At 39.5% G+C, this 12500-nt stretch overlaps 2 protein-coding genes across 2 annotated transcripts; both read left to right on the top strand.

The window, feature by feature from the left end:
• Positions 1-965: 965 nt before the first annotated feature.
• Positions 966-2498, top strand: LOC131230569 (uncharacterized). Its single transcript, XM_058226474.1, has 4 exons — positions 966-1263; positions 1568-1708; positions 1781-2019; positions 2123-2498. Exons 1-4 carry the CDS (start codon positions 966-968, stop codon positions 2399-2401), a joined length of 957 nt encoding a protein of 318 aa, XP_058082457.1. The 3' UTR covers positions 2402-2498.
• A 2138-nt stretch (positions 2499-4636) lies between these two features.
• Positions 4637-12499, top strand: LOC131231002 (1-aminocyclopropane-1-carboxylate oxidase homolog 1-like). Its single transcript, XM_058227051.1, has 3 exons — positions 4637-5163; positions 9105-9426; positions 12129-12499. The coding sequence occupies exons 1-3, from the start codon at positions 4652-4654 to the stop codon at positions 12378-12380; spliced, it is 1086 nt and encodes a 361-aa protein (XP_058083034.1). The 5' UTR covers positions 4637-4651; the 3' UTR covers positions 12381-12499.
• Position 12500: the final 1 nt, after the last annotated feature.

Genomic DNA, 12500 nt, shown 5'->3' with positions numbered 1-12500 from the left:
TGCAGATCCGTCTGATACACTCTAATCACTGGCGTGTAGCCTTGATAGACATATATTTAGATATACAGGTTGTATTGTAAACATGATTCGGTTCCACACTAAAGAACGTGAGAAGTATAGGACCACACAAAATAGTGGGGTGGTTGTCAAAGGGACGCATGAGGAAGTAGAAATTGACTTTTATAGCGTTTTGATGGATATTATTGAGCTGAGTTATTGTATGAGAAAGCGGGTGTACTTATTTAAATGTGATTGGTGGGACATTGGAAATAAGAAATTGGGAATACAGACTGACAACTACTTTACGAGCGTAAATTTATCTTGGAAGTGGTTTAAGGACGACCCATTTGTCCTTGCCAGTCAAGCCGAACAAGTATTTTACCTCGCTGACACCAAGTTAGGCGGCTCTTGGCACGTGGTACAGAAAATAAAGCCCAGGAACGTATTTGACGTTCCCGTACCAGAAGTTGAAGATAACGAGGATGGGGGAAATGAAACGTCTAGGGTTGAACAAGCATATCAAGAAGACGTGCCATCTAGGGATATAGGGACTGATTCAAATGTTGATATTGATGTGGTGCAATTGGACAGAGATGATGTGCCACCTGATCATGTTGATGCCTCAATAATACATGACATTGTTAGAGATGATAGCGGTTTCATTGATGACGACGTTGCAGACGATGAAGAGGAAATACTGATCAGCGATAGTGATGGTGATGAAGAAATAATCCTAAGCGATAGTGATACAGACGGTGATTATTAAATGTACACATAATTTACATGTCATTTTTCAATTCGAATAATTTGTGTATTACATGTATACGTGAAAATAACAAGTCATGATTTATTCCTTTAATTGACTTGTTTATAATCCACATTTGCATTTGAGTCAATTTCTGATCATGTCCTCCTCAAATCGGAGTGTAGCAAAAGCACGTAGCATACTTCATCAGCTGTTGTGTATGGACTTTTCGGCCCTATCTTCTTCTGGTAGGGCCAAAGAGATACCCAGTCTGGTCGATGAGCGTAGGGAGGAATATATCGACGCTGACTCAGATGACAAATTAAACAATCTCAGAGAAATTTCGGAGCTGACAAAGGATTATAACCGTGGAAAACTTCGTATGGAAGATGCAGTTATGTCACTTGCGCATCTGAATGGAGTCTCAAGAGACCAAATTTCTCCTATTGTGACTGACATGTTAGCTGTAACAATGTTGAGTGCTTCACACAGCTTGACATATACTTCTGTAGTGTACGGTAACTTACACAGGGAGTACTTCGGATAGTTCACTTCAAAGTTATTTCATATTACAATGAAATACATATATTTAATATAGAATGACAAGGTGTAATAGAATTTTCAAAGGTTATAGATTAAAGTTTACAGTTTTATTATATTCTGCTTGCATTGTAGTGTAATGTTCTAATCATATTTTAATCATCTCTCTAAACATAAGCACAAATGCATTCTACCATCAACACTACTTTTATAATATTTTAGTATATTCCACTTGCACTGACATTTTTTAAATTTATAAGTTTGTAACTCACACATATTCAGTGATGGCACCAGGTGGGAGATCACATCATTCGCTCACTGGATCTACCCCTTCCACCCGTGATGCGGCGGAGACAGCATCGCCGTCACATGTTGCATCACAGGCATCTGATCCATCAATCGTTCATACACCGAGCACTGCATGTAAGTCTAGACATATATTTCTTTTAAAGACTTCTGTTGATACAATAGACTTACATATTTCTTTTGTGACAGCATCGTCGACCAGCCGACGAGGACGTGGACCCACGCGTGGGTTAGTTTTACAGAGACTTACGCATGAGGGTAGGGTGACAGTAGAGTTCCCACAGGACTGCCTTAGACCTGTTGGGGACAATGCCAGGTTGTTTACATCGGAGGTCGGTGTCTTATGTCGATCTCTGATCCCTACCACCACCCCCCGTTGGGTAGACGTGACAGATGATGTGCGGCAGCACATCCGTCAGCGCCTTACGGTAAAATTTAGTAAATTAAATTTTATTTTGTAAAATTTCATTTATGGTTAAGTTATTTTCTTAATAAGTTTATTACCTTAATCCATTATTTACAAAATTACAGGATAAATTTGTCTTGGATTTGAGTGTTCCGTACATTTCCCATGCCGTCGACGACATGATCAAGGAGCGGTTTAAGGAGTACCGCAGTGATTTACACCAGTGGTACAAGCGGTGCAGGAGCCTCGAGGAGGCCGTACTGACCGCACCGCCGCACGTGACCATTGACGATTGGCGGATACTCTGTGAGAGATTTTCGTCTGAGTCTTTTCAGGTAATATTTACATATTTACGATATCTTAAGGTAACAATTAAATTCGTAATTAATAATAATGTATTATGAATAATGTGTTCAGAAGAGAAGTAAAATAAATTCTGCGAATAGGGGAAAGTTGGAAGTGAACCACATAGCTGGTTCAAAGTTATTTGTACAACTTCGTAGCGACATGGTAAGAAGTTACTGGTTATTATTAAGTTGATATATTTTTTCATGCATTTATATTAGCTCTATTGTCATTTTGATTGTGCAGCGAGATTTCGTCACTGGACAAGAGCCGGACTAGTAGACTTCTACAGAGAGACTCATTGTCAGCAGGCGACGGGATCTTGGGTACATCCTACAGCCAGCGAGAATTGGATAAAAATCATTACATTGTAAAATTTAATTGCATTGAATTATAATAATGTTATTTGTTATGAAAATTCATGTTTTCATTACAGGCGGCGATGGACGCCATACGCGATCGACCCACTCCCGATAGTACTCGGCGAGTGAGCCGAGAGATCTGGCGAGTGCTTCGCACACGTTAGATATGTGCATGGGCTTGGCCATGGTGCCAAGCTCATGGCACCGCTAGAGTTGCATCCAGCCGATCCGTCGCTGGCGAGAGCGCGCTGATATCGCAGAGAAAGAGGTTCAACATCTACGGGCGCCATCGGCGAGATCAAAGACCAGCGGCGAGCGGAGAGGAGGAGCATGAGAGGCAGAAGGAGGAGCAGGAGAGGCAGAGGGAGGAGCAAGAGAGGAGGATGGAGGATATGCGGGTGGAGCATGAGCGACGGATGCAGGAGATATTACAGGTTCTCGCTGCACGCTTACCCATCGATGCCCCACCATCTCCACCTTCATCTTTGTAATTTGTCATATTTTATTTATGATTTATTTTATATAAGAATGTTAAACTTATATGTATTTGTGCGTGGATGAATGTAATGTGGATAAGACTATTTGTGTATGTATGGATGTGATTTGTGTTTGGATGGATGTAGTTTATGTTTGTTTGGAAAAATGAAAATATGAATATAATGAAATATATTGTAACAGGTGTATAACAAGAATTTTTGCAAAAAAAAAAAAGAAAAAAAAAAGAGACTTTTACCTACGAAAATTTTCGTAGGTAACAGTTTCATCGACATTTTTACCTACGAATTTTTTCGCAGGTAAAAGGTTCATTCACATTTTATTACCTACGAATCATTTCGTAGGTAAAAGTTTCATCAACAGTTTTACCTACGTCAAATTTCATAGGTAAAAAGTCTTAGCACAGTTTGTACCTACGAAACCTTTCGTAGGTAAAAGTCTTAACATCGTTTGTACCAACGCAAAATTTTGTAGGTAAAAGTATTAACACAGTTATTAGCTACGAAAACGTTCGTAGGTAAAAGTTTTAATACAGTTTGTACCTACGAAACATGTCATAGGTAAAAGCTTTAACAAAGTTTGTAGCTACGAAAACATTCGTAGGTAAAAGTCTTAACACCGTTTGTACCTACGAATAAATTCGTAGGTAAAAGTTTTAACTAAGTTTATAGCTACAGAAACATTCGTAGGTAAAGGTCTTAATACAGTTTGTACCTACGAAACATGTCGTAGCTAAAAGTTTTAATAAAGTTTGTAGCTACGAAAATGCTGGTAGGTAAAAGTCCTAACACCGTTTGTACCTATGAAAAAATTCGTTGGTGAAAATTTTAATAAAGTTTTTAGCTACGAAAATTTTCATAGGTAAAACTTTTAACAAAGTTTTTAGCTACGAAATGTTCGTAGGGAAAAGTTTTAACACTTCGTAGCTAAAGTCTTAGCAAAGTTTTTAATTTCGTTGGTAAAAGTCTTACCATTGCCAACGATGACATTTTTGCGTCGGTAAAAGTCTTTAGCCATGGCTTTTTACCAACGAATTTACCTACGAAATTTTTCGTAGGTAAAATTCTTTGCCTACGACATAATATCATTTACCTACGAAATATATGAGCTAGCAAAGCGGATGGACGTCATGGATAAGACACGGTAGGCACAACTGCTACGCAATCAACTTCCATTCGAGATGACTTTTGTGTGGCTACGAGGTATGTGTACGTGGTACGATGTACATCACACAAGACTCCAAGGAGGGTCCCACCCTTTGGAAATTTTGAGCCACACATTACATTACTGCATGGACTTCTTCACCGTTGTGATTTGTCAGCTTTTGGTGCAGGAGTAGCATCTTTAGGCAGTCCTGTTGACTACTATATTATACTCAATCATATCAACAAGTGATCGGGAAGGCAGATATCCTAGATTTTTTGCATCATCTATCATTCCCAAGAGAGGCAGATGGCCATCGCTAGTGCCGGAGATCTCGACCGACTGAAAGATGTGAAAGCCTTCGATGACACCAAAACTGGCGTCAAAGGACTAGTGGACGCTGGCATCGTGAAGATCCCCAACATTTTCATCCGGCCGCCGGATGACATGATCAAGACGTCAGCCACTGATCTGACCGATATCAAGATTCCAATCATAGATATGGAAGGTGTGGAAAGCGATCGACGGTTGGAGATTGTCGATGAGATCCGAAGTGCGTCAGAAACTTGGGGTTTCTTTCAAGTGGTGAATCATGGGATACCTGTAAGTTTACTGGAGGAGATGATTAAAGGTGTTTGTAGGTTTTTCGAGCAACCAGATGAGGCGAAGATGGAATACTACACACGTGATTCGAAGAGAAAGGTTTTGTATTCTAGCAATTTCGATCTGTACCAATCAACGGCTGCGAATTGGAGGGATACCTTGTTTTGTGTGATGGCCCCTGCTCCATTCGACCCTGAAGAATTGCCTATCGCTTGCAGGTATGGTGAGTGCGGGGATGTGGGTAGGTGTAAAATAAAATAAAATAATAATAATAATAATAATAAAACACGTAGTAGTATCCCCATCTTTTCTGTCCTACCATAGTTTAAAAGCCCAAAAATTGAATATGCATTAAATCATGATGATTGTATGTACAAATTATCCAGCTTACTTAATCATCCATAAGATGGGTTATACATGAATTTGAATGTATATGAGGGTTGTATATTATTTCTTCATGATTTGCCCCACCTTGTGATTGGATTTGTTAACCAATGTGGGGTGTATCTGTTGGACGGGTTAGCTGTTAGATACATGGTCGTGGTTCCACAATTATGGTTCTTAATTCGCTCTTTGAAGAATAAAATGAATGAGAGCATCTATGTAATTTCATCCTTAAAAACACTAATGAAGAGTATCGGCTCCTCAGGGAAATTATGTAATACTAGGGAATTATATACACACTGGGGAATTATGCTGTAAAAATTCGTAATTATTATATAAATATTAAGAGTGAATGTTTACTGTAAAATTCCTAGAAAATTTTAGTTTAAAAAGATAATGCCTCCGTGAATGGAATTGTTGGATCAGTGCTCTCTGAGGGAGAGAATTACTGAATTATTTTTTTATTTTTTATTTTTTATGTTATATAGAGAGAGAGAGAGAGTCATGCTCACCTACGCACCTACGCACATGCGCACCTTTGCACACGTGTCATGGTCGTCTAATCTGAACGGTCCATGTGATACGGAATCTCATGAAATCCTTAGGGACAAATATTCACCATGATATAAAATTCTGGTGAGACATAACAAAGAGAAATCAGAATCAAGAGAGGAAATTGTTTTCATTTCTCATGGCCCACCAAAATTTTGGATCAAAGTAAAAATTGGACCCAAGAAGTTTAATGAGGTGCTGCTTCACATGGACTGTTCAGATTTTGGAGTCACATCATTAATGATAGTTATCCAAAAAGTTTGCCCAAGTTCCTTGCAAACTGGCTTGGAGCTGACCATTATATATATATATATATATATATATATATATATGGTTCTATGCGGATCCCCTTTAAATTATGGGGTATCCCAAAAATCAGCTGTATAGAACTCAGGTGAGCCATGCTATCTAAAATCATGCCAAGACATGCCTAAAACATATAAAAGCATTTGGTGGAGTGTACCTCAAATTTGGATGCATCTAAAACTTGGTCTGACCCTTCATCCAAGTTGGACACACATAATGGATGGGCTGGATTTGTAAACCACATCTCAGCGGGCCCAACAAATGATAATGAATGTTATAATGGGAGGGTAACCCCTCTCAACTTTTGGATGTGGTGTGGCCCACACAAGTCATGGATGGACTTGATTTTTAAGTCCGAGGTCCACTATAGAATGGTGCATCTGATTGATGGGGAAGATGTTCAACACGCATTATGTGGGGTCCACACAGTTCCCATGAGGTTGATTGCATAGAACCACACACACACACACACACACACACACACACACACACACATATATATATATATATATGGAAAAGACATGGGAATTTCCCATAAGGTTGAGCTTTGTGGGCCCCCTGTTATGTGTGTCGAACATCCACCCCATCAGTCAGATACAACATTCCATGGTGGGCCTCATTCTTAAAAATCAAGTCAATCCATGACTTTTGTGGGCCACACCACATACACAAGATGAAAGGGGTTATCATCCCATTAAAACATTCATAATCATTTGTTGGGCCCATCAAGGTGTGGTTAACAAATCCAGGCCATCCATTATGTGTGTTCCACTTGTACGAGGGGTCAGACTAAGTTTCAAACACATCCAAATTTTAGGTGGGCCCCAACAAGTGCTTTTATATGTTTTAAGCATGTCTTTATATTATTTTACATGGTATGGCCCACCTGACTTCCTTATACGACTGCTTTTTGAGATATCCTATCATTTAAAGGGGACTCATCAAATGCATGGTGTTGATGTTCGACAAACATAACAGTGGGGCCACACAGCTCGACCTCATGAGAAGTTCCCATGAGTTGGATTATGAGGAAGTTCCCATGAGCTGGACTGTATAGTACCCCACCTGACTTCCTTATATGACTGATTTTTGAGATATCCCATCATTTAAAGGGGACCCATCAAATGCATGGTGTTGATGTTCGACAAACATAACAATGGGGCCACACAGCTCGACCTCATGAGAAGTTCCCATGAGCTGGACTGTATAGTACGGATATCATTTAAAGGGGACCCATCAAATGCATGGTGTTGATGTTCGACAAACATAACAGTAAGGCCACACAGCTCAACCTCGACCTCATGAGAAGTTCCCATGAGCTAGGCTGTATAATTGGATGGGTTAAAAGTAAATGTCGGTGCTCTTGGGTGGTCTAAATTATTTTTATATTGTGCACCAGCCAATATTGGATCCACTATATTTTATGTTCATCTGGTCATCATGGTGGGGCGCATCAGTTTGATGCCGTGGATATCATATGCATTCCAATTAGGCCCCACAGCTCTCAACTTCAACATTTTCTAAATAAAAATAAATGAGGCTATTTGGTAATTTCACACCTTCAATCATCCCACAGGAATTATACAGTAAAAATCTCTATTAAGAAAGTTGCTAAATATTAAAATATACTTAGTAATTTTTACTGCAAAATTCTTTAGACATTAGGATCCTATCAAATGGTGCCAGGTGGAATGGAAACGCCTTGCAAGTGTTTTTTGAAAAGTGAAATTACTATAATGCCCATTATATACTATTCAAAAACATTTAAACGCACCATCAACCCATCTACTGATTTGGCCAAAAAGATTTTTGTGATTTGTGTCGTTGACATGATTAGGTGCATATGTCATTATCATGTATAAATTTACCGCGTGGACCCAAAAATTTTATGACTTTGTTACCGTCTGGAAAAAAAAAAAGCAATATATGAGGGTATTTTGGTAACTTCCCTCTACACCGTTATTCTGATTTGTAGGCTAATGTTTTATGATTTTAAGATATGAGGAATTTTTCTCATAGCTGTACACATAAAACAAGATACTTAGATGGCAACAAAGTACAACTTACGGGCTGAGAGTCAAGGGGGCATTGGGCGGGCCAACCCATTGGACCTGATGGGCCCAACCCCACTTTGGGCTGGGCTTGCTCTTGCATGCACGGGCTGATTAATCCTTGGGTTGGGCTTGCCCAATTTTAGAAATTTATTCTCCTATTATATTCTTTTCACTTGATTCGAGCCACACACAAACAGACGCGGATTAGCTACTGACAGGTTGGGTAGCGAGACTCACCACTGAAGTTACGCCACCAAGTTCTGTGGGTCCCACCATAATATATGTTTTGTATCCACACCGTCCATCCATTTGGAGAGACGATTTTAGGAAGTGAGTTAAAGAATGAGTCAGATCAAAAGCTCCAATGTACCCCACCACAGAAGACAGTGGAGAGAGTGATGCCCACCATTAAAAATGCGACTCAGTACTTTTGGTCGGGTCGGACTCGCTCCGAATTAATCCAGGCCAGACCCGGATTGGGATCCATTCAAGCATGCTGGACTCGGTACCGAGTCAAGTCGAGTTTGGGTCAGGCCTATTTCAAAACCGGATTGAGTCGGATCAGCCCTAACTCGTTCGACTGGACTCGATGCAGACTCTAATCCTAAGACTTAGGTATTCAATAATGGCAATGGTCTCAGCATTAGTTGTTTTTGTTATGACGGGCCATAATGGCCATCTTTCGGTCTTTATTGTTTATTATTATTTTTGAAATACCATATCTTGGCCTGCAACGGATCGCTAAGGTTTTTTTCACAATGGCTATTCAGGTCCTGTAACACGTAACGATACACACTGTTACAACCGTTACGTATTCATTTTTGTATACCATGTTTAACGCAGTGACTTACTCCAACTGGCAGGGAAATAAACATGGAGTATTCAAAGCATGTCACAAGGTTAGGGACCACCCTATTTGAGCTGCTGTCAGAGGCACTTGGTCTCGACCCTAACTATCTAAAAGACATCGAGTGTGCCAAAGGCTATAATCTTCTATCGCACTACTACCCTCCATGCCCAGAGCCCGACCTCACGCTCGGCACTACCGATCATACGGACCCTGACTTCCTTACTATCCTACTTCAAGACCATATTAGTGGCCTCCAAGTTCTTCATCGCAATCAATGGGTCGATGTTAGCCCAGTGCATGGAGCTCTTGTAGTTAACATCGGAGATCTTCTGCAGGTACGTTTGCATGATCCATGCAGCCATGCACATCCTCATGTACATTTGAGTTCATTTTGTCCAAAGTTGCTTTTTTCTTCGTTGTGATTAAGGATAGCCAGCATGTGTCGGCCCATCTGGATCCATTGTCCCAAGTTCAGAAACTACTCATTTTCTCATTGCTACCATAAATAAGCCATGACACATGTTAGCTTCGGAAAGTTTCCATAAAAAGAATGTATAGCTAGTTTGTATGAGAATGAGTTCTTGCTTATGCAACCAGGGTTCAAATCTCCTCAAGTACGATGCAAAGCACCGTCCGCGGGCACGTGGCATGGACTGTAGGGCTGCTTAAGTGCTTTATTAGGTGCACTTCACATGTGCGCTTCGTCGCATGGAACTAAAAGAACCTTAGTCTTGAACCATAGGCTTTTTGGCACGTGGTTCAAACTTTTTGCGCCATGGTGCAACTTAAATTGAACTAGGGTCTACCCTGATGTATTATTAATCTTAGTATTAATTGAGAGTGACTGTGACGTAGTTGTACATGTGGCACATATGCTAAGTGTCACTCATGTGGTAACAGTTAGGATTATTCGGACATGTGGCTGCAGTTTTAAACTATTAAATAACTATTTCTTTTTAAAAGGGCATATAAATAACTATTATAGGACAAATGGCCATGTCCTTTCATGGAAGAATGTTAGTTATTGTGAATGAGTGTAGAAATCTTGAACACGCATATAGGTATCTCTTTAGAAAGAACTCCATGATCATTCAATTACTATAAATCCTAGATATCATAATTGAGAAGATATATTCTCTCCATTTTTCAGAAAACCATTCATTGTGCAGTACTTTCGAATTTGATGTCTTACTATGTTTTTTCTAAACATTTTAAAGACATATCAATGTTAAAACTAGATATCTATTTAACACTTAAATGTGTAAATTTTTGTATTGAAATTCGGATTGAGAGTTCATTATATCCTTAAAACAATTAACAGATTTCCTTCGTTTGCACTATGTGAAACTACAGAAAAAAGGCAACAAATCTATCTTGAGAAATTGAGTATTCACATCAAGCTTTGAACCCAATAGATCTGATTATCTCATTTTTATTTGTTTATTTTATTTTATTTTATTTTTTCTATCTTCCATTGTGTACTATTTTCAGTCCTAACACCAAGCAATCACAGCATGTGGACCCATGCATAAACACACGCCGGTGAAGACATGCAAACCAATGCCATGTAAAATAACTAGTGAACTATGTTTACAAACTGATGTAGTTGACCACGCTAGACTTCTATGTTAGTTGGGCACCATTTAAAAAATGGTGGCCTCTTCGGCCACACACATAGCACAGTTGCACGGCAATCTGAACTGTATAAATTGTTAGCCCTGCTGTTGATGGAGCATAACAAAAGGATTACACAAAGAAGATAACGTAAACAAACTGATTTTCACGTCAAATTTGAACCACTCAATATGTTACTTTTAACCTTCCATTTGATTGACACTAAATGAATGGTTAGGATTTCTTTAAAAATATGTTATTAGTTAGATACTAAATGGATGGTTAGGATTGCTTTAATAGTATGTTATTAGAGAGACATTGTCCATCACAATGGGATCCACAACTTAGATGGTCTGACTTGAAGTACTTCCACATATGCCATATGCGACGAGGAATAGCCACCACCATTTTCAAAACCGACCCCATCGGGACATACACTACGTGGGCCCACTTAGTTATCCATGAAAAATCCACTTTATCCATCAGTTTCTCTCGCTCATGTTAGGACATTCTAAAATAAAGTACATCCATAACTTAAGTGAACCAAACTGTAGAAAGCAGTGTAATAGAAATTTCCACCATTGAAACCGTGCAAGGCCTATCATAATGTTTATAATATGCTCCGTCCATCCATTTTACCAGATAATATTTTTATGGCATTAGGCAAAAAAATGAAGCATATATAATGTTCAAATGGACCACACCACAGGAAAGTGTTGAATTGAATGTCTACCATTGAAAAATTCTTCGGGGCCACATAAGTTTTGGATCAAGCTTATATTTATGGTTTGCCTTCATCCATGTCCGTATGATCTTATGAACAGGTTGGATGACAAATAAACATCACTGTGGGGCCTAGAAAGGTTTCAACGGTGGAAATCATTATCCCCACTGTTTCCTGTGGTATGATCCACTTGATCTTTGGATATGCTTCAATTTTGGGATCAACTCCTTAAATGAGATGACAAAACGGATGGACGGTGTAGATAGACCACATACATTCAAGATGGGCCCAACTGAGTTTTCTCAGTACGATAAGAGGCTACCGAGTAACTCAGTACCCAATCCGATTTCAGCCACAAGACGCATATGATGGTTGTATATCAATGGGACCATCTATCTATTTGACCCTCTCATAAACCGCGTATGTTTCAAAAATCGAACATATCACTATCCTGTCCGTCATGTTTTAATGTACTCCAATGAATATTTTGACCGATAACATTTACTTTCCTTCTACTGTCACTTTGACTGCCCTCCATGCAATGTATGGGAGTGTCCAATACCTCTGAGTTGTACAGCATAACCCATCCATGCTATGGCCAGTAGATGGATGGACCCAATTAATCTATCACCTACCAGATTTTCTCAGAAGAGATGGATGTACATACGTTTGATTGGTTCCTTTGTTGTGTTGATGCAGCTTATTTCCAACGACAAGTTCAAAAGCGTGAAACATAGAGTGCTGGCCAACCGTGTGGGCCCAAGGATATCCGTGGCATTCTTCTTCACCACATATGTTCATCCATCCACCAGAGTGTATGGCCCAATCAAGGAGTTGACATCAGATGAGGACGCCCCAAAATACAAGGAAACCACTGTCACAGACTTCGTTACTTACTTCTACTCCAGAGGACTTGATGGGAAACCTGCACTTGACCATTTCAAGCTGTGAAATATGTCTACATGCATGGCTTAGAGTCCGGTAGTAGTAATTCACCTTTTGAAAACGAGGCGACTCATCCTCCTCACTTGTGGCACTGATCTATAATTTATTAGCACCTCAGTTTGTTTG

This window comes from Magnolia sinica, chromosome 17, assembly GCF_029962835.1.
Source record: "Magnolia sinica isolate HGM2019 chromosome 17, MsV1, whole genome shotgun sequence".
Lineage (NCBI taxonomy): Eukaryota > Viridiplantae > Streptophyta > Magnoliopsida > Magnoliales > Magnoliaceae > Magnolia > Magnolia sinica.
This window is presented reverse-complemented; position numbering and strand designations above follow the sequence as displayed.